Below are 24,727 nucleotides of genomic sequence, written 5' to 3' on the forward strand. Positions count from 1 at the left end.
CAGCAAAGCACCAAATCCAACCCTGAATGGAGGGCTGTGTGTGTACATGTGAGCCACCGAGACACTTGGCACGTTTTGTGCTAAGCAGATCTTAATCTGGTTTTGCTGGCACGTAAACCCAATAAGTTAGCAAATTCTGAAAAGAAAAAAAAAAATTCCATTTACAGAAAAGGTTGGTTAGAAACAATCAATGTGTTTAATCTCAAGTGCTATTTGAGCAAGTGGATTAGTGTCACCCCCCCCCCCCCCCCCCCCCCTTTGGCACAGGTAAACACCTGGAACAGAATGGCTTGAGTTCCTTTTAATTATAAAAGGAGGCTTTTCTTTAAAATAAAAGTATCAGATTAAAGAGAAGTGAGAAGCATAATACAGATCCTATTTGGAATGATCTTGGATCAGCACTGGATACATAATGCGCCGGGGGATTTTACTGGTTTACTGCACTTAACACACGTCGCCTCCCCGTTTGTGTCCACTCTGTCACAATTGCTCTTGACTATTGCATCTGTCTTCTGCTTTTTTGTTTATTTTCTCCAAAACATGGAAATAGAGTTGCTAATCAACTCTGAAGACCAGTCAGACATCACAAGTACCGACTTCTGGGGCGCTTGAAGGAAGAGCATCTTGAATTTAGCTAAATGGTGGGGTACTTCTGAATACTGGTTTACCCTCCTATAGCACGTGTAGTTCTTCAATATTCACACCTTGTTCAATCTGCTCATAGCGTTCACAAAAAAAATTGGTAAAATCACATAGCTATATAAAGATTCTTTGCTCACCTAAACAATGAGATGCCTGTGTCTGAAAGAATGGAACTTCCATAAATAGAAACCCTTAAAAGCTCTAATGTCTCCATTTTGTTCTGTTCACTAACAATGTGTGGACCCTACTGCTTGGGCTGCCTTTCTCCTCACTCAAAAACTTTCTCAACTCTGAAGGACACTTCCCTTTCTCACCAGACTGAACATTAGGACAACAGAAACATTTTGATGAGAACAGACAAGCAAGTCCAATAAAGCTTGCAAATCCTATCCTCATAATTTCTCCAAAATAACATCAAGTCTGATGAATCTACACATGCGGGGCACACAGATAAGGGGGATGAGACAGAGCTGAGGAGTCAGGAGGAGAATGTGGAGAATTGTCTGCAAGTCAACATCAGCAGAACCAAGAACTGGTTAATGACTTTCACTGCATCAAAGAGCTTCTATGCCCAGTCATTACTTAGGGAGTGGATGTAGAGATGGTGCATTGCTACAAGTACTTTGGGGTCCACATCAATGACAGGATAGACTGGTCTTGTAACACAGGAACCACATAAGAAAGGGCAGGGCAGACTCTTTTTCTCTTAGGAGACTGTGTTCTATTAATGTGGATAGGGAGATCCTTCACATCTTCTACAATTCTGTGATGGACATAGTGGTGTGCTGGGCTGGCAATATCACTTCAAGAGAGGCCCACCGAATCAACAACTAAATTAAAAGGGCAGGCTCAGTTATAGGACAGACTCTTGGTCCCCTAGAGGTAGAAGTGGAGAAGAGACTGAAGACAAAGCTGAGTGCCATTATGAACAACACTGCACATCCTGTCTCCGATGCACTAACACTACAGACTTTCAGCCAACTCATTTTTCAGCAGAGATTTGTCAAGAAACACGATTTTGGCTCCTTTACACCAATGAAAATACGCCTATATAGTGCGTTACCGCAACTGTGACTGCCAAGTCAACATTTTCTTTTTTTACGTATTATGGTGTGTGTATACAAACTATACATATTAGTTTGTTCAATGAAGAACTGCAACCGAAACATTAAATTTAAGGAGAATTCCTTTACAGTCAACAAATGCAATCATGGAAAAATTTATTAGAATATTTTGTGCGTAAGAAAATATTTACAAGCATAAATTTCATATTCAAAAGTACCATGATATTAAATAACAAAAAAAAAAAGGCAACAATGGAAAACAAATCTAAATTTGCCATGTTTCATTGAGTGTAAATTACAGATTATTGCAATTTTGTCCTAATAAATGAATGATCATAAGTACCCTTATGTAAAAAATAAATAAGAAAAGCCCATTGGTACATAATATCATTTCCTTCTTGGGCTATAGGACCTGGTTTCTGGGAATCCGCTATTTGCAAGTTGCAACTCCACCGTTGTTTGTGAAAGCTGAAACACAAAAGCAGACACAGTTGTGAACGTTGACAAAAATGTAGCCAGTGCATCTTGCATGTGTCACAGTTTTATAAATATTCTTTAAGTATGGAAAAAAAAAACAATAAAACACTTACCAGCAGAAAAACTGACAATGCACACTGTTCAAAATGACCCAAACAACAGCAACCAAAGCAATGATATCATCATTCTTATGCTTTGCAGGCAGCAATTTGTCATTCTAAATAGCACGGCAGGTATGAGTTTCTTAAAGTGCTGAAAAGGCCCTGCTATACGCGAATTGTATATATGATGCTAATAGTTAGCAACAAAGACTTGCCGTAAAACTTTTCTTCTTAAGAAGTATGTTGACGATTCTGAAAAACGACAAAATGGCTCACGTAGTAGAATACCTATTTAAAAAATTGTTTTGTGAATATATATGAATGTTGATAATAAGACAGGAAGGATGTGAATGGGTTTGTATAACGCTCTTCATTAAAATAAAACTAATGATGACAAACTGAATGAACTGAACAGATTGAAAGCATGTCAGATTTTACGAGGGGGAGTCAAGCTAAACTTAGAAAATGGGATATATTAGAAAATGGAATGAAAATAATTGATGTAATTTCTCAATGTAGTCTCCACCATTCCAGCACGATAAAAGGTTTCATCTTGTCCTCGCCACCACTCGTGCGCCGCTTTCTTCACGTCGTCATCTTTCTTGAATCAACGACCACCCAGATGTTTTTTTAGTGGGTCCAAAAAGGTGGAAATCACACAGTGACAAATCTGGTGAATAAGGAGGATGTGGCAATACCTCAAACTTCAGTTTCTCCAGACAAGCCTTGGTGTTCTTATTGTCTTGCAGGAAAAGGACTCCTTGAGACAGCAGTCCCCACCACTTGGATGGAATAGCAGGCTTCACATTGGTCTCCAGCAAGTCACAGGAACTTGCACTAGTGACTGAAGAACCCGTCAGCATGTAGGGTTTGACAATAACTCGGATGCATGAGTGGTGGTGAGGACAAGACAAAACCTTTTATTCTGCTGGAATCCAGGCAGGTGGCGCAAGTGCAATGAGAAGGGTGGAGACGACGTTGAGAAATGACAGTATCAGTTTGTTAAGGTGTATTCCATTTTCTAATATATCCCATTTTCTAACTTTAGCTTGACTGCCCCTCGTATATGTCTTTTGCAATGCTGGTTTGCTGCTGCTACGGTCGAATATTGACAAAGCTCCTCAACAAATGGTTGAAATATTTATTGGGGGAAGATGATGAAAATCCTGAAATTAAAATACCGTACACCTTAAAAGGCATCCAGTGACAAGAATCAAGACACTTGGACTTCTTCAGGTAAGGAGAAAAAAAATCTTCATTAACTATTTTCAGAAAGTTGCCATTTTTAATACATTAATGTATTCATACTTTAACTGTATTACTTTGAATTTTAGGTGATTACCAATTTGCCTTAAAAATATCTTCTGTTTTTCCTAATATGAGAAATACTCAAAAGAAATATTTTTCTATACAGTAAGTTGCACTTTTTGCTGCATATTAACTTAGCAATTTGAGAACCCTCTGTATGTTATTTTTATGTTGCCATTACAGGTTAAGCAATTTGAAGCAATCAGACAAAAAAGCAGTTTGTTATGATATAAAATAACAGTCAGCGTTGGAAACCAATGTGCTTTGAATCTTGTGCACCAATTATAAGTACTGAGCATTCGATAGCTGAAGAAATGTAATGTCATGCCAAAATGTTCAGAGATAATCTGCTAAAAAGAAGTCCCTTATCTTCTATAAAAACATCTACGCGTGGAAGTGAGAGGTGGAGTCGGGGTAAGGGTTCCACCTCCGAGGAAACAGAAAACTTGCTTAGCCGCTACTAACACAAGCGAGGCCAGCATGTCAGCAAAACAAAACCTCTGAAGAAAGACGATGTCGCTTAACATCAGCAAAACGGTATCCCCTTTTACTTTTCCTCCTGCCGCTAATACACAAGTGAGGTGAGCACGTCGGCAAAACGAATCCTCCTAGGAGAGAGATGCCCAGAGTAGTTCCTTTCATTTACCTGACATCTCTACATTTCAGTTTTATTTTCTGATGATTTCAATAGTTTCTAGGACCCCAGGCTTTTTCCAGCACGAGCTTACACAGCTAGTAAATAAATAAATAAGTAAACACCAAATGCATGGACCCCGGGTTCATGCAAAGAGCCTCACAGGTCTGCAAAGGTCCGATAGGTTTTTAACGAGAACATTGAATTAATAACATAGTAATTATTTAGTTAGTTACTTGCATTAAAATGTATGCAATAAAATTAATTTAGAAATGATCTTTTGTGAAATGCACAGAGTCCTCTTAAAATTCATTAAGCAACTACATGAGCCTGCCCGGCAGAGCAGGATTTCTGTTTGTAGATGGGAAACAACATCCATCCATCCATCCATTTTTCCAACCCGCTGAATCCGAACACAGGGTCACGGGGGTCTGCTGGAGCCAATCCCAGCCAACACAGGGCACAAGGCAGGAAACAATCCTGGGCAGGGTGCCAACCCACCGCAGGACACACACAAACACACCCACACACCAAGCACACACTAGGGCCAATTTAGAATCGCCAATCCACCTAAACCTGCATGTCTTTGGAATGTGGGAGGGAACCGGAGCGCCCGGAGGAAACCCACGCAGACACGGGGAGAACATGCAAACTCCACGCAGGGAGGACCCGGGAATCGAACCCAGGTCCCCAGATCTCCCAACTGCGAGGCAGCAGCGCTACCCACTGCGCCACCGTGCCGCCCGGGAAACAACATTTTAAATAAATTAGTACTCTACTTGAAATAGCTTTGTTATCTTATTGGAATACAAACATACTGAAATATTTTACAGGTAATTTCAGTAATGCTAATTTTGTTTAAAAAAAAGTGTTCAGAGCTGGATTAATAAAAACTACCCATGAATCTTACCATATCCAGAAGAATATCGATCTTTAACTTCAACAGATTATTTTCCTCTTCTAACTGTCGGTTTCTCTTCTTTAGGCGCTGCGCATCTTTGTGTATTATGCCTTCATCCGTTTCTGTAGTAAGCAGATACAGTCATTTGCACACACAAATTTAAACAGTACAAGTTTATTGTCAGTTACACTCTCACCAAACCACTTGTGAATTCTCAAAATGAAAATAAATATCACCTAAAGATTAGTAGTCTAACGAAAATCTAACTAGAACCTAAGAAATGACTGCGGGAATGCAAGATTGAAAATCTCTCGGTCTTCTTCTAGCTAAGTCTCGGTCTCCTGAATGGGCCTTTCAAATTAGATGGGCTTGATGATAAGCCTGAGATTCTTGTTTAGGATGGAGTTTAGCTAATTTAACTATCCTTAATTGAAGAGCTCTGTTCCAAAATCAGCTAAGTACAAAAGATAAATTTTGGAAATAAATAGGAAAATTTGGGTCCGTAAGCAGATTTTGAAACTAAATCCCTAAAACTATAGCGCTACACTGTTGCAATTAGCAGGTTTTGAAGCTCAAACATATTCTCTGCGCATGACCAACTGCATGAAAAGTCACAATCACGTGTTCACTAAATTTTACCAAAAGGTGTAATTAGCAGATTTTGGAACTCACATCTTCAATTATCTTTGCTAATTTCCACTCATTATGCGGTGCAGTAGAGTCTTGCATAATAACAGTGTCAATGGCTTTAGCGATTCTTTAGTTCTTGTTACCCTCACTATGCTGTATACTTCCATCTGAATTTGCATTTTTCATTAAAACTGCACAGTTGCTTTCCATCTTAAATGGCTTTGCATTCATCTTGTCCCACAATCACAATACTGGCTGTTTTTTCAACTGTTATTAAACTATAAGAGGTATAATCATGGAAAAAAAAACATTCAGTGAGATTTGCACTGGTTACATTAAAAATTCATAAAGCAGTAAAAACTGTACACAATTAATATGTTTTGATTGCAACTTGATTCCCGGGGTGTTTCAACTGTTTAATATATTAATGATTTTAAGTGATTTTAGGATACTGGGACCAGGATGCAGCGGGCTGCTTGCTAGTGACTAAAGGACATATTAACAGAAAAGCCTTGTTAAATTACCAATAAACAAAGAAGAATTGAAAAATTAAAACACTGTTCTTGCAAAATATATTTGTGCCAGAGTTAAAACCCTATCATGGATTACTAGACATGTTAAAGATATTCATCAACATGAAATTGGGATATCACACACTGGCAGGTGGCATTATAGTTACTGAATATGGAAGCTTCATGTGTAACTCTAGGAGTCTCTTTGTCCACCATAATCAAGTCAAGCTCAGCTCACACCCCTTACCTATGGTCATAGGTTTATCCCTAATCAGAAATATTTCATGTTGTGCTTTAGCTGTTATATATTTCCCACATTTTCAAGTGTTTCAGACACGAAACATGTTGTTGTTAAGTGTTAATTTCTTATTTAAAAGCATTTATCATTGCTTTACAAGATATACTGTGAAGATAAATAAGACAAAGAAAACAGATTCCTTTGAACACAGCTAGAAAGGCACAGTGGTAGCACTGCTGCCTCACAGTATGGACACCAGGATTCACACTCCGGGTCCTCCCTGTGTGGAGTTTGCATTTCATATCCATGTTCGTGTGGGTTTCTTCCAGGTGGTCCGGTGTCTTTCCACAGTTCAAAGAGATGTTAGTATGCTAGACTGGAGATGCTAATTTGGCCCTTGTGTGTGTGCGTGTGTGTGTGTGTGTGTGTGCATTGAGTGTACTCAATCTGGAATGGACTGTTGCCCTGTCCGCTTTCCGGGACAGGCTCCAGCCCTCTGCACCCCTACTCAGTATTAAGCAAGCTTAGAAAATGGCATGGTTAGGTATGATATGATACACAACTTTAGTTATTTACAGCTGGGGTTGTTTGCAATTTAAATAAAATGTAATCAAATCGCTGCATAAGGAAAGTCCATTTTTTAGATTTACCTGCAACCCACTGGCCATCTTCAAACTTTAGGATCTGGTCACCAATTTTCATACTTGGAGATCCATATTCAAGTCCTAATTCACTTTCCCTGACTGAACGTTCCAACTGCCAATGAAAAACAGGAAAAAAAAAATGGATTGTAAAGATATTGTCATAATAATATATTTCAGCTTTATCATGAGGTAAACAACATTAAACTGACACTTAAGTCAGAATGCAATTGACATTTTTTTAATTACTCCATATTCCCTTCTCAATTTAAACATCTACTGTATGTCACTCTACCACATAAAACACATCCTGTCAATTTTCTTTAGCAGACATTTGTTCCAAACACTTTGTAATATTTCCTTTACATATCCATTTTTATATGCACCTTTTTCACTATCCTGATAGTATGCGGTACAACAGCAGAACAAACCCCAGCCTGACCATTCCAGGGCACAAATTTACTGTACAGTCACTCACATTGAGTCAATTAATTATTAATTTAACAAGCACATTTTTTTTTTGAAAGGCGGCTGAAATTCTTGGTGGAAAAAGAAAACAATAGTGAACAAGATGGCACAGGACGTCACACTATATGACTATAACTGGATCGGCAATAAACTGATTGTATATATTTCAATACAGTTATTCAATTACCGGTATTTTAGTAATCTGCTTGATTAAAAATCTGCCTCATAAACACAGATTGCAAGGTAGGAACCAACTTGTCAATACAACAATGAGCAAACCAACTTAATGTGAGTACATTTAGAGTTGCAGAATGCACTACACCACACATTCTTGAGATATCTGAAAAAAGAAGACGACCTAAATTTCAAAAAGATGAAGAACCGGCAGTAAGCCTGCATATTGAGACAAACCAATTGTTACACTTACCGTATGGAGACTGGACAGAGATGCTGATCTTCGTGGAGGGGTCTTTTTGGGACTGAAGGCATTTCCAAAAAGTGGCATAATTTTATTTATTGATTTCTTCTTATCTAAATGTAAAAAACACATTAAATGATATAATAAATAACACATACACATTCAGGAATTTTGTGAATGGATACATAACATGACAAGTTAAAAAGAGTGTGACATTCACCAAAAATGTAAATTATTAAGCAGATACCAGTAAAGTACCCGGGTACATTCATTTTTAAATCAGACATATGATTTTAAAACTTAACACAGTATGCCCCAAATGCATCAGGCAGTGTTGCAACTGAAAGCTAATTAAAAAAAATACAATTAGATGCAACATTTACCATGTTTATTACATATGTTCAAGCTCTGCGATTTGGCTAGGTTAATAAAAATGACTACAGTTTCTCGTTTACGTATTAAGGCAACTAAACTGAAGAAATAAATGTAAACAATAGGCTACGAGGTCTCTCACAGGGAGAACCGTAGAAATGAAATCGATATAAGCTATACTTATATTTGTTTAAGGAGAATGAAACAAAGTTATTATATGCCATGTTTATATTCTGGAAATTAAATAAAAAACAGACAATAACTAAATGCTCACCCTTGTCAGCGCCTGGCTGGCCAACGTCTTCAAACTCCTGGCGTTACGGGGACTCGACCACTTAAATTATAGGGGGTGACGTTTATAAAATCATAATTATATATGGCTATTATCATAAAATATAAATCTGTTGAAAATAATATATAAAAATTAATGATTATGTATTATTTGATTATTAATTTATTATATCTAATTTATATTTCTAAATCTGTTTTAATTATCAGGGTTCACCCCTCTGTTCTAAAATATCGTCCTAACGGCCTCATGTCACCATAGAGACAGCGTTACGCTCAATAGTCCGTGTGGGAACGATATCAAGCGCTAATGGTTCCGCAAAAAATTGTTAGATAAACTAACATTACGGGATGTTTTGAAGCGTGTAGAACACGTTAGACGATATTTAAATCCCAATTTCTTCCTAGCAAAGTATTTGCCTTCTTCTGTATACGTAAACCTAAAAGAATGATTAGAGACACGAGTAACTGTCATATATTTTTTCTTTATTTATTTTTGGTGACGCGGTTTCCTGGGCTACTGTAGACGCCTTGCTTTGCCTTTGCACATGCGCATTAAGAATACCGGGCCAAGTGTGTTTCTGCAAGGGCGGAGTACTCAGGGTTGCCAGATGAGGGGTTTTCACGCCAAACTGGGCTGTTGGGGAAAATATAAAATTTGGCGCTGGGGGTGGGATGTGATGTGGTTCTATCTTATAAACTGCAAGGTGGGTGGGTGAATGGGTAGGGGGCAAACCCCCCCCCAGTCATCGACATCTCCAAAACTCCCGTGGTTGTCAACAGCGTCATGCATTAGGATGGTCCACAGCGTTATTAGGCGGGTTTTCATCTGTCACTGGGCTGGGAATATTTGTAGGACCTGCAACCCCGGCATGCCAAATGGGTTTAACAGCGATGCCATGACAGAATATATATCATTTTCTGAATGTATATTCAGTAAATGTCATGTAGTCACTTTAACCAATATGAAATATCTGCAGATTTATGTCACCACTTTAATTACCAGGTTATTCTTTTCAGTGCTTTTTCACTCATCTCTATAGTAACTGATTTGATTTCAGCGGGATGTCTCATTTACGACAGCATAGAGATTGAATGGTCCAGTTCTATTCTGTTCAAAAATGATTGTTAGGTGGACGCCTTTATCCAAGGTGACTTACAACATTGCAATATAATTGGTTCCATTTCTTTTTGTCTTTACACTTGGAGCACAGGCAGGCGAAGTGACTTGCTCAAGGTCATACAGTGTTGGGACTATGAACCTTCAACTTCATGGTTTGAAGCCCAAAGGCTTTAGCCACTACACCAGACTGCAACAAATATTTTTTTTCAAGCTATGAAAGAAGAGAAAAGTAATGAGCCTGGACAAACATGTACGTCTCCTAAAATGGCATCCAAAAACATTTTGAATGTTGTGTTCGTAAGGGCCCTACCTATCAGTGGACAGGTACAGTTGTAATTTTATACAGCCATTATTAAATTAGGTGAGATGAATTATGGAAACAAACTAATAACTATGCTAACATGGGGAGTGAGAAAACCTAGACAGGAGTTGCTTATTTGCCAAGGATGGTCTTAGTTGGTCACTTTAGGTGCTGCCTCTGATAGCCACCATGCTTTGGTATCATGGAATTTTCTAAATATTGTGGACACCAGGGAGCACTCCAGCTCCCCAAACACCTAACACAAGTAGGCTTGAGGCCCAAGGTAAAAAACAAAGAGTCTTTAATTCGTGGGAAACCCTTTGATGCAAGCGTTTCCCACCACCACAACCACAAGTATATACAATCGGCACAATAGACACAATAAAGCAAGAGTACTTTGCCTTCTCTGTGTCTCTCTTTTAGTTGCTGCCTCCTCCACACCTCCATGCAAGCTTTGTCCACCACCTCCCGACTCTGACTCTGACAGTCCCTTTTATTTTAGCTGCCCCACAAGTGCTCCCAATCTTCCACACACATGGCCTTTCAGCACTTCCAGGTGAGGCGGAAACCCCGTGACATAGGGGCTCTCCAACACTGTGGGTCTCTCTGGTGGCCCCCAGAGGACTACAATGCCCCCTATGCCCTGCAGGCACCGATGTGGAATTCTGAGCCTGGGCTCACTGGCCCTGCACTCTGACCTCCAAAGGTCCACATCTGCCATCCTCATGTGTTTTTGTAACCAGCCAGCCTTTCCTAACATTAAGATCTTTCTCAGTTTTTGAACTCTGGGAGTGTGACACAGTCCATTATTGTTATTTATTAATTTTTTGTAATAGCAGATTGTTCAAAGTCATAATTAGATCCATGCACGGCATTTCTTATAGTTTTAAGTTCACCTGCTTACCCTGTACACTACGCAACACAAAATTCACAACTTGCTCATATGTGCAAATTTAAATGTATTTCAGATGTCTTTAATGATTACAGTTTTACACGATATTTTAGTTTAAAGGAATTTTGCCAATAAAAGATGAACAAACATTTTTTTAGCTACACACATAGACAGCTGGCCTATCCTTCAGTAAGGATATATTTCCAGTGTCTAGGCCACAGATGCAGACAGGCATCTCTATCATCTTCATTTTCAGGAATCTCATCCGCCAGACGTCTTAAACGTGACCAGTTTCCTTGCTGATTTCCAAGGCTCGTTTCATCTGGATATACCAGAAGGTGGGTGAGCTGAATCTACCCTGTAGGTTGTTTTTCCTTGGGTATGCAAGAAGCATCTTCTTTACCAGGTCTGCCAGGATGACTGACCAAGCTGGATATGTAGAGGAGTCTGAAAAGGTAATGTGACAGTTCATTAGAAAGGTGGCTGGAGGCAAGAACACTCAAGAATTTTAATAATGCACTGTACAAATTACTTAAGCACACATATAATGTATAAAGAAACAGCTGAATCTGCTGTAATGAATGGTGCAGTGACATCACTATTTGGTTTTAAAATGGAGTGATTGAAGCAAACTGTTGTGTATTAGAACATCAGAACACTCTAGACAAGAACAGGCCATTCAGCCCAACAAAGCTCACCAGTCCTCTCCACTTCATTCTTCTTTAAAAACATCAAGTTTAATTTTAAAAGCCCCTAAAGTCCTACTGTCTATCACACTACTTGGTCACTTATTTCATGTGTTTCTGTTGTTCTCTGTGTAAAGAAAGGTCTTCCTAATGTCTGTGTGAAATTTACCCTTAACAAGTTTCTAACTGTGTCCCCGTGTTCTTGATGAACTCATTTTAAAGTCACTGTCTCGATCACGATTAATGTATATTCAGTTAATGTCATGTAGTCACTTTAACCAATATGAAATATCTGCAGATGTACTGTATGTCACCACTGTAATTACCAGGTTATTCTTTTCAGTGCTTTTTTACTCATCTCTGTAGTAACTGATTTGATTTCGGCGGGATGTCTCGTTTATGACAGCATAGAGATTGAATGGTCCAGTTCTATTCTGTTCAAAAATTATTGTTAGGTGGATGTAGCATGCACTGCTACAGCACCCACCCACTTGACAAAACAGCTCGGGATCCCGGTTGGCAACATCCCCAGGCAGACACGCGGCCTAGTCCCACCCTCCGGAAATTTCTCTCTATCTGCTGCAGCCAGGTGTCATGTGAGCATCCCCTTGGCCTGGTGCAGCCACTCAGGTCCTCAACAATGAAGATACTGGAAGCTGGGGAATCGCGCCACATGCCCGTAGTGCCGTAACGGATGCTTCCTCACAATGCAGGTAATGTGCCTCATTCGGGACTCCATGAGCAACACAAAGTCAAACCAGCAGTACCCAAGGATTCTCCGAAGAGACACAGTACCGAAGGAGTCCAATCTTCATCTCAGGTCACTGGATAGCAACCATGACTCTCAATATAGCCAGACAGGAAGCACCAGGACTCTAAAGACTTGGACCTTTGTCCTTTTGTATAGGTATCGGGAGCCATCTTACAGTCTCGATTCACGGGACTAATTCCCTTCATAATTTTAAACAATTCAGTCAGGTCTCCTCTTAATCTTCTTTTTTTAAAACTGTAATTGCTTAGCTCTTTTAATCTTTCCTCATAATTTATCCCCTGCAGCCCTGGAATCAGCCTAGTTGCTCTTCTCTGGACTTTTTCTAGCACTGTTATGTCCATTACTGTAGCCTGGAGGCAAAAACTGCACACAGGACTCCAGATGAAGCCTCACCAGTGTGTTATAAAGTTTGAGCAGAACATCCTTGGACTTGTACTCCACACATCAAGGTGCAATATAACCTGATATACTGTTAGTCTTCTTATATAGCACTATGTGTAGTGATCCTGAATGACATACCACACAAACTCCACGATACACAATGCAGTGTGCTCTATGCTGACAAACAAGGCGATCCTCAAATACAACTTTCATTTATAAGCAAACCTGGGTTTTACGTCCTTACATCAATGTTTGGTTGAAGAGCACTACTGACGAAGGGTAGATCAGAACCGTATTCACTATGGGATGGTAATTTTCATAATGAGAACAAAAGAATGTGTGGCCAAAACAGAAATGTTCAGCTTAAAACCCCCTTTGTTTGAAGACCAGAGTTCCGCATGTTTCCTAGTTACAATAATAATCTTAATAATAGACTGATAAATGTGACGTTCTCTATGCGGAAGCCTGTAATGTGGTAGAAAAATTTTCAATTGGAGTTTTTGATAGTGCTTTGGATTGCATGTTTAAATATGAATTTTCAGAAATTTTATTTGCATCATGTTGCATGGCTGTTTGAAACACAGAGGGGCAGAGTGGGATTTTTAAACTTGACGGCACATATGTCTGACATTGGTACTGTTCTTTATTTAACAAAGTCACAAAAAGACTTTTCCTTAATTAAGAGTGGATGTTTTGCATTTATGCAAATAAAAATAGGAATCCCTTTTTGAGCCTGATTGTATTTACTGTAGTTGAGTGAGAATATTTAAAGGACACACACAAGCATAATCAAGCAAATATTGACAGCAAAATTCAACCTGTTTTTTAACCTCAACATTGATATTTCTGAATGGCTTATTAGCAGGTAGAGTGGTGGTAAAGAGGGGTCAATCCATCATGTTCGTAGTGCTTGATTTTAAGGGCCAGCTTGGTATTTTGAAAAAGAAATAAATACTGGGACCTTATGGTCCTAAGACATGACCAGAAAAAAATTCAAACTTAATTATAAGTTAACTGTGAACAAACAAAAAAAACAGGGATATAGGAAAGGCAGTCAAGCTAAAGTTAGAAAATGGGATTTATCAGAAAATGGAATGAACCTTAACAAGACTAATGCTGTCATTTCTCAGTATAGTTTCCACCCTTCTCAATGCACTTGTGCCACCTGCCTAGAAATGCCTCGATTCCAGCAGAATAAACGGTTACATCTTGTCCTCGCCACCACTTGTGCACCGCTTTCTTCACATTGTCATCTGTCTTGAATCGACGACCACCCAAATGTTTTTTTAGCGATCCAAAATGGTGGAAATCACACGGTGCCAAATCTTGTGAATAAGGAGGATGTGGCAATAAGCCTTGGTGTTCTCAGCAGTGTGTGTGTGCCATTGTCTTGCAGCAAAAGGACTCCTTGAGACAGCAGTCCCCACCTCTTGGATCAAATAGCAGGCTTCACATTGGTCTCCAGCAAGTCCTAGGAACTTGCACTAATAACTGTAGTACCCCCCCGGGATGTAGTGTTTGACAAAAACTCAGGTGCACGAGTGGTTGTGAGGACAAGACAAAACACTTCCAGGCTGGTGGAGCAAATGCATTGAGAAGGGTGGAAATGACATAGAGAAATGATAGCATCAGTTTTCTAACTTTAGCTTGACTCCCCCTTGCAAGTCGACTAAATAAATGATACCATTGTAAATAGAAATTATCATTTTAAATATCAATTTAAGTTTAAAGTAAAAGAACCGTCACCCTTATGAGGAAGTCTCCGTCCAGATCCTCATTTTCGTCTACGCTCTCGAGTTCTGATCTCTTCCAATTCCTTCTGCATGAGCTGTGAATCAGCAGTCATTTCTGATAGCTGAAATATCAAAACAAAAAACATTTGGAAAAATGAAAGAGAGAGTTTCTATGTGATTTGTTATTAGGTTTAAAACATTGCAATATTTCAGAAAGTGCTAACTTTTCTAACTTTAGTAAGCAAGATTTAATACATCTGCGGTGGGTTGGCACCCTGCCCAGGATTGGTTCCTGCCTTGTGCCCTGTGTTGGCTGGGATTGGCTCCAGCAGAACCCCGTGACCCTGTGTTCAGATTCAGCGGGTTGGAAAATGGATGGATGGATGGATTTAATACATCGTTTTCACCACGCCCGGTCATTTAGGCCAAATTTAGTGGGGTAGCAGGGTGTGTAGGATAGAACAGTTTGATATTTGTGAAGGCAATGACTTTTAATAACTTTTTAAGTTCTTCAATTACTTTTTAAGTTCTACCCTTATTACTAAGCAGGTCATATATTCTTCCTGTGAAATTATAAGTAATTGTACTCTATACTTATCTTTTACGTCACTTTGGAAGAAGGGATCAACTAAATATACATTAATTTGTCTAGCATGTGTTCCTTAGCAGCTCTGGCTTCTAAAAATGTCACAGTTCATACAGATGGAATCAATAAGAAAGTACTGTGTTAACCAAACTGACTATTTGTGACTAATAAATTATGAAGTTCTTGTCTTGGATTACATCATTCATTTACAACACAAAGAATGATGTCAGTATAATAAAGGTTATCCTTCTTAATGTCGTTAAGCTTTAATATTAGAGAAAACTGTCAGTTAATACCATTTGAATAAATGTTTGTTCAAATGAAATAGAACTCAGTTTGCTGCCTGATTATTTTTAGTATCTATCAATGATTTACAGAATAACAATTTTGGCATTAAGAAAAGCAGTTTATAAATTATGCAGCCCAAATCTAGTCATATAGGCAACCTATTTTTCATTTTTGATATACTTAATTAATACCTGAGAGGAAATTGTCTTTTCACATGACCTTTGGCAGTCTGAGCACAGGGTCAGCCATTGTACAGCTCCCCCAGGTTTAGGGCCTTACTTGCTCAAGAGTGTCCAGTGGAGTGGGATCCCATCTGGCAGTAAAGGGATTTGAACCAGCAAACTTCCAGATACCAGCGCAGGTCCTTAACTATCTGCTCTTTTATTGACAGTTACAAGAGTCTGTCTCGTTAAAAGTAAGGTGTATTCAATTTTGTGATTGTCTATTTCATGTAAATTGTTAAGAAATTAAATATTTTGCAGCATCTCACTGTCAAGAAGTCAGTCATTTTCTAACCCACTCTGTCATGAATAGGGTCGTGAGGGTCTGCTTGAGCCTATCCAAGCTAGGACAGGGTGCAAGGCTGGAAGAAACCCTGGACAGAGTACCATTCCATCACAGCGCAAGCACACACACACACACACACACACACACACACACACACACAGATTCTTTGGTTCCTATGTGCTTCAAAAGATCCACAATTGTTCCTGTTCAAAAGAACAATAAACCCACGTGCCTGAATGACTACCGACCTGTTGCACTGACATCAGTAGTCATGAAGGTGTTCGTGAGGCTACCGAAAGACATCATCTCATCCTCCATCCCAAGCACCGTTGACCCACTCCAGTTCACCTATCGTCCTAACAGATCGACGGAGGGTGCCATTTCCCACATACTGCACACCACCCTCAGCCATGTGGACAAGAAACAGGGGAACTATGTGAGATTGTTGTTCATTGACTATAGTTCAGCATTCAGTACAATAATACCCTGTAGGCTGTTTGTGAAACTGAGGGACTTAGGACTCAACAACCTCTTGTGTGCGTGGGTGCTGGACTTCCTCACAGGCAGAACACAGGCCGTGAGGGTTGGTAACTGTGTTTCCAACACCATCACCATCAACACAGGAGCTCCACAAGGGTGTGTTCTTAGCCCCCTGCTGTACTCCCTCTACACCCATGACTACACAGCCACATATTCCTCCAACACTATTGTGAAGTTTGCAGATGACATGGTGGTACTGGGCTTCATCGCAAACAACAATGAGACGGCCTACATGGATGAAGTTGCGAACTTGACATTGTGGTGTCAGGAAAACTGCCTCCAGCTTAACGTCAGCAAAAGCAAGGAGCTGGTTGTGGACTTCAGCAGGAGACAGCAGCGGGACTATAAGCCCCTCATCATTAACGGGACTTCAGCGGAAATGGTGAACAGTTTTAAATACCTGGGTGTTCACATCTCTGAGGACCTGATATGGTCTGAAAACATCCAAGTTCAGACCAAAATGGCAAAGCGGAGACTCTACCATCTCAGACAGCTTAGGAAGTTTGGAGTCTCTTCAGGGATTCTAAAGACTTTCTACTCTGGCGCTGTGGAAAGTATCCTGACACAGAACATTACATCCTGCTGTGTACAGGACCGTAAAGCCCTACAGAGTGTGATCCATGCAGCAGAATGCTGCTGCAGGTCAGCTCTACCATCTATGCAGGACATTTACACCAGAAGATGCAGGACCAGAGCACTCAGGATTATCAAAGACTCATCTCATCCCAGCAATAGCCTGTTTCATCTGTTAAAATCAGGCAAAAGGTTTTGTTGCATCCTGGCCAGGACAGAGAGACTCAGAAGGAGTTTCTACCCTCAAACTATAAAATCAGAACATGCCATCTCATCCATGACCCTCCACATACTTAGACTGGACTGTAAGTTACCATGCCGTCTACCTTTACCTTGTTTTGGAATTGGTCTGTCATTTAACTATGCACCTGTCTTAACTTTGGTTTTGGACAATAATCACTGCACTATTGCAACTTAACACTTAATTCTACTTTATTCACTTAATTTTACTTATTTATTATGTTCTATTATTATATTGTTATCTTTCAATCTAGGACTTTTTTGTTAATCTCACTGATTCTTTTAACTTTGCACAGTTTTGATAAGCAGATCAGGATGCATTTCTCTGCGTGTTGTCCTGTATAATTATGCATGTGACAAATAAAGAATCCTGAATCTTGAAACACACACACCCCAACACACACTAAGGCCAATTTAGGAACAGTCAGTCCACCTAACCTGCATGTTTGTGGACAGTGGGAGGTCCATAGGTTATATATTATTTCTACTTACTTATAAATAGCAAAGCCCATTTACCTGGAAAATCAATGAACTTCTTTAATACCATTTTAGATTGAGGTGGCATGGTGGTGCAGTGATAGCTTTTTCTGCCTTGTAGCAAGGAGACCAGGATTTGTGTCCCGGGTCCTCCTTGTGTGGAAGTTTGCATGTTCTCCCTGTGTCTGCGTGGGTTTCCTCCTGGTGTTCTGGTTTTTCCTCCAACTACCCAAAGACATACAGTATAGGCAAAGTGGCAATGTGATCTTGGCCCTAGCGTGTATTTGGTGTGTGTGCGTGTTTGACCTCCTATGATGGTGTGTCCAGCAGAGAGCGCTAGCTCCCTGGGAATAAGTTCTTTTGTGATTACGGCGTGTTACATAACCCGAATCTGTATAGATATAAAATTAAAGGCGATACCCCTCCTTAGTGATATGGCAGTAAGAAATCACATAGGAGAAGTAACTTAGCTTTCATTAATGTTGGCTTACGCTGCATAACAGACAAAGGAAGCCAATGGCAAAATCCAGTTCGGGAGTGGGAGCCCAATGTGTAGAGTGTCATTTTCGCCGTTGGAATGGAAGGATTTTCAGAATCGGATGACATTATCTCCCATCCATCTGTCAGCTTCCGAGGTGTACTGGGCAATGTTCCAAGGCTTTATACTCTTTCTTCACCTGCAGGCCCCCACTTAAGTGAATCATGCAATGCCAAACAAGGCAACGAGGATACAGTTTCATGGTGACTTTGACAGACAAATAATAATATACGACAGTCCTCAGTCTGACTACACGTTTCCCAGTTGTGTCTATCTGTTTTGTCTTCTAATGCTTGCCTAGCAGTTCTATATGGTGAGCCCCTGTGCTAAATCTGGCTCTGTGTCAGCTGTGCATGTGTGTAGAAAGAAGGAGATTTATAAAATATATTTGCACAGAGTTGAGTGACATGCTAAACTTATGCTTATTACAGATGGACTGGTGAGCATGTCCAGCTCCCCTGCGGCCCTGGTCTGGATTAAGCAGGTTAGAAAATGACATGGCTGCGTATCGTCTATTTATGCCTAAATCTCGAGAAGATATTGATGTCTAGTATCAAAAGCAATATTTTCAATACACATTTAATATGTTTGAACTTAGCCATCACACATATTAAATACTATTTCTGAGTCTACTTACTATGCCTGTGTCAAATTTTCGATATAAATTTGTCACTATGACACTAATTTTGAGTAGCGAACAAATATTGAGGAGAAAGAAGAATTGAGAAGAACCGGTGAGTTTTTGCTTTGTGTAACAATTTGCTCAAACTTTGGATGTTATGCAACCGTTTTCAGTTATTTCATTTGGATGGATATTTTAATTTGCCTTTCAAACCACAAAAACAAGCCGATCAGGCTAGCGCTCAGATGGTGAGAGTTTCTTAACCTTTATAGGAGACCGAGGCTGCTCTTAAGCACTGCACACAGATTCTGATCCAATGGCACATCCTTCTGCCTCCCATGGTGTACCAAAACACTTCATCGGAACCTCACCATGTCCAGCAGAATATCAACTTTTAACTTTAAGAAGTTGTTTTCTTCCTCCAGCTTTTGGCTTCTCTGTTTTAAACGCTGCATTTCGACCTGCACGCCTTTGCCTTCCGAGTCTGAAATAGGAGCACAGACACAAATTCAGAGTGCAATCTAAAGTTTTATCGTTTGGATCATGTTAGAAGAAACGTTTCTCTATCTGACTGGAATGAACTCTTATGCTCTTTTTCTAATTCAGTTTATCCGTTAACAGCTAAAGTAAGTTAAGGAAGTCTTGATATTCGTGGCAAATTCAACTTTGAGCATGCCCGACAAATGTGGAGGTCTCCTCTGGTCCATCATGACCATTGACAGCTTCCTCTAAACATTTAACACATTTGATTAAAGTATTGATGGAATATCAGTTGCCAATGTGATTTTGAAGATCACAGTTCCTAGATACAGATTATCAAGCTAATGGAAGACAATAAGACCAGCCTGACTCTGCTCTCACCTGCCACCCACTGGCCATCTTCAAACTTAAGCACGTGACCCCCAATGTTTATGAAGGGAGCCCCGTACTCAAGCCCCAGTTCAGTTTTCTTGACTGAGCGCTCCAGCTGCTTATAAAAGAAATAATAATAAAATAAAAAGAATTGTTGTTTGTGCCTTTGCACTGTTCAGTCGATGAGAATGGTGGTAAGAAGTCTGTTCTCGTTAATAGGCAGCAAGAGCCATAGCAGAAATCATTACAGGATGCCAGACAGGAGCAAACGCAAAGCTGGAAGATGTTGGCAAGCACACTAACACACACACACACATGTTTTCCAAAATTTCCAAAATTTAAATTATTAAGTTATTTTAACAGAATTTTGACTGGAGAGGGTGACGGCAGTCCATTTAATAGAAGCTGCTAAATTCGAAACATGGAGTGGCCGAGTGCAACATCTGGCAAGTAAAGAAATGGCTGAAAGCGGGGAGTCAGGAAAGCACAGACTGATTTCTTCCGAGGAACTATAAAGCTCGGATTTATTCTACCAGATAAATAATAATAACTAATAATTCTTTGCATTTATATAGCACTTTTCTCACTACTCAAAGCGCTCAGCAATTGCAGGTTAAGGGCCTCAGCTCAAAGGCCCAACAGAGCAGAGTCTCTTTTGGCATTTACGAGATTCAAACCGGCAACCTTCCTTCCGATTGCCAGTGCAGATCCCTAGCCTCAGATAGCAAGACATTCGAGTGCTCATTTAGTAGGAGTGACACTTACAGGAAGGTCGAAAGAGAATGTGGAAAACGGGAGAGCCGACAAGCACAGAACTGACTTGAGGACAAAAAAAAAAAACACTCACCATAGGGATGTTAGACAGAGATGCAGACTTTCTGGGGGAAAACTTTTTGAGACTAAAAATGCTCCCAAGAAGTGGCATGTTTGCTTAACTTTTAAGTTTTTTATTTATTTTGCTTTCTTAAGCGACCCTAGAAGAGGTAAAGTAAGGACAGGAAATAACAGTAAGAGAATATAAACAAGTTTCATGGCAGGAAATAACGTTGGGATCAGTTTACTCAAGTCTGACAATTAATTGTGTGATGTGTGCAGTGGTCTCCCACCTTTCACTCTGATTGAGGGTCTGCTCAATGGCGGGTTGCTCAGTCACTGCTTTGCACAGCAACAATTTAGACTTTGCTTTTATTTCTTTTTAGTCTTTTCACTACTCTGAAGCATGTAATGGTGTGAAGAGCCTAAGTATTAAAAGCATTCCTGTCTAACATACACATCGTGTGACCTTAGCATGTAGTTCAAAATGGAGCCTACGTATTAAATACTCTTCTTTAACAGGTATATTTTGTGACCTTAACATGTAATTCAAAATGGAGGTCAGCACTGATCAGAAAATATACCAGTTACATTACAGTCAGTGCTGGACTGTGACACGTTTCAGACTCCCTGGGCTTTTTCCTGCAGTGTTTGGGACAGCTCCATTTTGTTTTTTTGGGGTGGGGGGTTGTACTATCTATTTACTAAAATGGTCTTCGGTGGGCTCAGCTGGTCATTCTTGCTGCTTTCATTTAAAGATGATGACTCTTTAATGTAGAGATCTTATATTTATGTGTGTAAAATACAATCGTGTCCTGCTTCACTTTTATTTATCTTTAATGTTCCCTGAATATCAGATATGGTACAAACCAGACATAAGGTTAGGAGCTGTCAAGAATTTTTGGGCCACCTAGCATTTACTACAGAGTTAATGAAGAACAGCGTGAAACCACACAATATGCAGGTATTTTGATATCACTTTTTATGATTTTTTTTAGAGATTTGACAATATGTTCAACATCAGATGGGGGCAGAGCTCAGTTTATTTGTCACATATGTTTGGTTATAATCAGTGGATACTCGTAACTTCTCATAATCTCTATTTAAGTCTGTTTGATTAAAAGAGCAACTTTCCCCCATGAAATTTCAGGCTTTGGGATATACTTACAGTCGTGGGCAAAAGTTTTGAGGATGACACCAATATTAATTTTCACAGATTTTGCTGCCTGTTTTTATGATGGCAATTTGTATCTAATCCAGAATGTTTTGAAGAGTGATTAGATGAATTGCAATTCATTGTAAAGAACCTCTTTGCCATGAAAATGAACTTAATCCCAAAAAACACCATTTCCACTGAACTTCAGCCCTGCCACAAAAGGACCTGCTGACATCACTTCAGTGATCCTCTCGTTAAAATGGATGATCGTGTCGATGAGGACAAGGCTAGAGATCACTCTGTCATGCTGATTGAGTTAGAATAGAGAGGTGAAGAAGGCTTCAGGGTGCCCAAGAAAGTCCAGCAAGTGCCAGGGCCATCTCCTAAAGTTGATTCAGCTGTGGGCACCACCCAAGGCAAAGCTTGCTCTGGAATGGCACCAGGCAGGTGTGAGGACATCTGCACGCACAGTGAGGCAAAGACTTTGGAAGATGGCCTAGTGTGTGTCAAGAAGAGCAGCAAAGAAGCCAAGAAAAACATCAGGGACAGACTGATATTTTGGGATTGGACTGTTGGACTAAAGTCATTTTCTCTGATGAGTCCCCTTTCTGATTGTTTGGGGCATCCAAAAAAGAGAAAAGGTGAGCGGCGCTACCATCAGTCCTGTGTCATGCCAACAGTAAAGCATCCAGAGACCATTCATGTGACGGGTTGCTTCTGAGCCAAGGCAGTGGGCTCACTCACAATTTTGCCTAAGAACACAGCCATAAATAAAGAATGGGACCAAAACATCTTCTGAGAGCAACTTCTCCCAACCATCCAAGAACAGTTTGGTGACCCACAATGCCTAAGTTGCTCAGGGAACAAAACAGCGAAATTTGGGGTCCATGGCCAGGAATCTCCCCAAACCTTAATCCAATTGAGAACTTGGGGTCAATCCTCAAGAGGCAGGTGAACAGACAAAACCCCACCAATTCTGACAAACCCCAAGCATTGATTAAGCAAAAATGGGCTACCATCAGTCAGGATTTGACCCAGATGTTGATTGACAGATAGCCTGCCAGGGCGAACTGCAGAGGTCTTGAAAAAGAAAGAAGGGCCAACAGTGCAAATATGGACTCTTTGTATAAACTTCATGTAATTGTCAATAAAAGCCTTTGAAACTTATGAAATGCTTGTAATTCTACTTCAGTATACCATAGAAACATCTGACAAGAAAATCTAAAAATGCTGAAGCAGCAAACTTTGTGAAAACCAACACTTGTGTCATTCTCACAATTTTTGGCCACTTTTGGCCTTTTGGCCAGACAGTAGTGCAAATGGGTGGAGTGAATGATCCCCCTTGGACTTTTTCATGCGGAGATATACTAACATTACATGGAGAAGTGATGGGACAACTTCATCCCCTGGTTATAACTGAAAAGAAATATTAAAAGAAACAAGTCATCCTGGTGAAGGACCAGGTGGTATCCATCCTTGGCTGCCTTGGCCTCTTTGAAGTATGAAGAAAATTAATGACAGAAAATTTACAACAAAGGACCAAAGTGTTACCAGTGGAACATTGCCCTGATCGTCACATTGTCTCTGTCAGCTTGCCTTCTTCCCATGGTGCATCTTGCTTCCAGGAAAAAGAAACACATGCATCCAGCTATTCACATAATCTGAAAGAAAATGTGATTTATCAGACTAGGTCATCTCCTTCCATTGCTCCAGAGTTCACTTCTGACCTTTATGTGTCCATTGTAAGCATGGACAGGGATCAGCACAGGCACTTTGACTGGTCTGCTACCTGTGATGCACTGTGTGTTCTGACACCTTTTTTCTTATGGCCAGCATTAAGTGTTTTTTAGCAAATTGGGCTACGGTAGCTCTTTTGTGGGACTGAACAAGACAGACTAGCCTTCATTCCTTAAGTGCATCAATGGACCTTGGGCACCCATAGGACAGAGAGGTAGCTCTGAGGCTAAGGATCTGCACTAGTATCTGGAAGGTTGCCTGCTTATGTTCCATTACTGCCAGAAAGAGGCCAAGTACAGTATGTTGGATCCTTACACAAGGTCCATAACCTGAAAATTGTTTCAAGGGCACCATACAATAGCTGAACCTGGACTCAGATCCCCAGAGGTCATGTGAAACCAAAATACCACAATTTTCCATTGGGGATTAATATATGTATCCAAAAATGTTACTGGTTTTCCTTCCTTGGACCACTTTTGGTAGATACCCACCACTTCATACTTGTAACACCTTACAAGACCTGCTTATTTGGTGATGCTCTGACTTCAGTCATTTAGCCTTCACAGTTTGGCACTTGTTAGAGTCGCTCAGCTCCTTACACATGCCAATTTTGTTCTGCTTCCAACACATCACCTTCAAGTAATGACCGTTCTATTGCTCCCTAATATATCACACCCCTTGACAGGTGCCATTGCACAGAGATAATCAAGGTTTTCCTCTTCACCTGTCAGTGGTTTTAATATTAGGGCTACTTGGCATATATGTTTATGTAACAGTTAGAGGCCCTGTCGACCCCTTGAACCCTCAGACCAGACGTCAGACACCAGATAAAAGTCCAAAAATAATATTTATTATTATAAATAAGTGCACAAAGCACCCTCCACTCCACTATACTCATAAATAAACAAATCAATAATCAATCCTCAACTCCCAGATGTGTTGCTGCCCTTCCACCCAGCTCAGCTCAACGCTCTGGTCTCTCACAGTCCTTTATATAGTCCGTGACCCGGAAGCATTTCTCTCTCTCTGTCCATGTGACCGTGAACACTTCCGGGTCAGATAAAAGCTCCTATTCTTCAACCCGGAAGTGTATCATTTGCTCTGTCGCTGTGACTAAGACGCACTTCCGGATTATAGGTGAAACAAAAGTCTCTGGGCCTTCCTGCAGCATCCCCTGGAGGTTCCCATGGTATCCAGCAGGGCTGTGATGAAAAAC

At 40.1% G+C, this 24,727-nt stretch overlaps 2 protein-coding genes across 2 annotated transcripts; both read right to left on the reverse strand.

Annotated features, from left to right (window-relative positions):
* Positions 1-1,845: 1,845 nt before the first annotated feature.
* LOC114661857 (protein chibby homolog 1-like) lies at positions 1,846-8,789 on the reverse strand. The gene is made up of 5 exons (XM_028815074.2): positions 8,681-8,789; positions 8,044-8,147; positions 7,158-7,263; positions 5,137-5,249; positions 1,846-2,174 (listed from the first exon to the last, which is right to left on the reverse strand). Exons 2-5 carry the CDS (start codon positions 8,119-8,121, stop codon positions 2,094-2,096), a joined length of 378 nt encoding a protein of 125 aa, XP_028670907.1. The 5' UTR covers positions 8,122-8,147; positions 8,681-8,789; the 3' UTR covers positions 1,846-2,093.
* A 5,834-nt stretch (positions 8,790-14,623) lies between these two features.
* Positions 14,624-20,730, reverse strand: LOC114661858 (protein chibby homolog 1-like). The gene is made up of 4 exons (XM_028815075.1): positions 20,653-20,730; positions 19,815-19,920; positions 19,325-19,437; positions 14,624-14,704 (listed from the first exon to the last, which is right to left on the reverse strand). The coding sequence occupies exons 1-4, from the start codon at positions 20,728-20,730 to the stop codon at positions 14,624-14,626; spliced, it is 378 nt and encodes a 125-aa protein (XP_028670908.1).
* Between the last annotated feature and the right edge of the window lie 3,997 nt (positions 20,731-24,727).

Source organism: Erpetoichthys calabaricus, chromosome 12, assembly GCF_900747795.2.
Source record: "Erpetoichthys calabaricus chromosome 12, fErpCal1.3, whole genome shotgun sequence".
NCBI classification, from domain to species: Eukaryota; Metazoa; Chordata; class Cladistia; order Polypteriformes; family Polypteridae; genus Erpetoichthys; species Erpetoichthys calabaricus.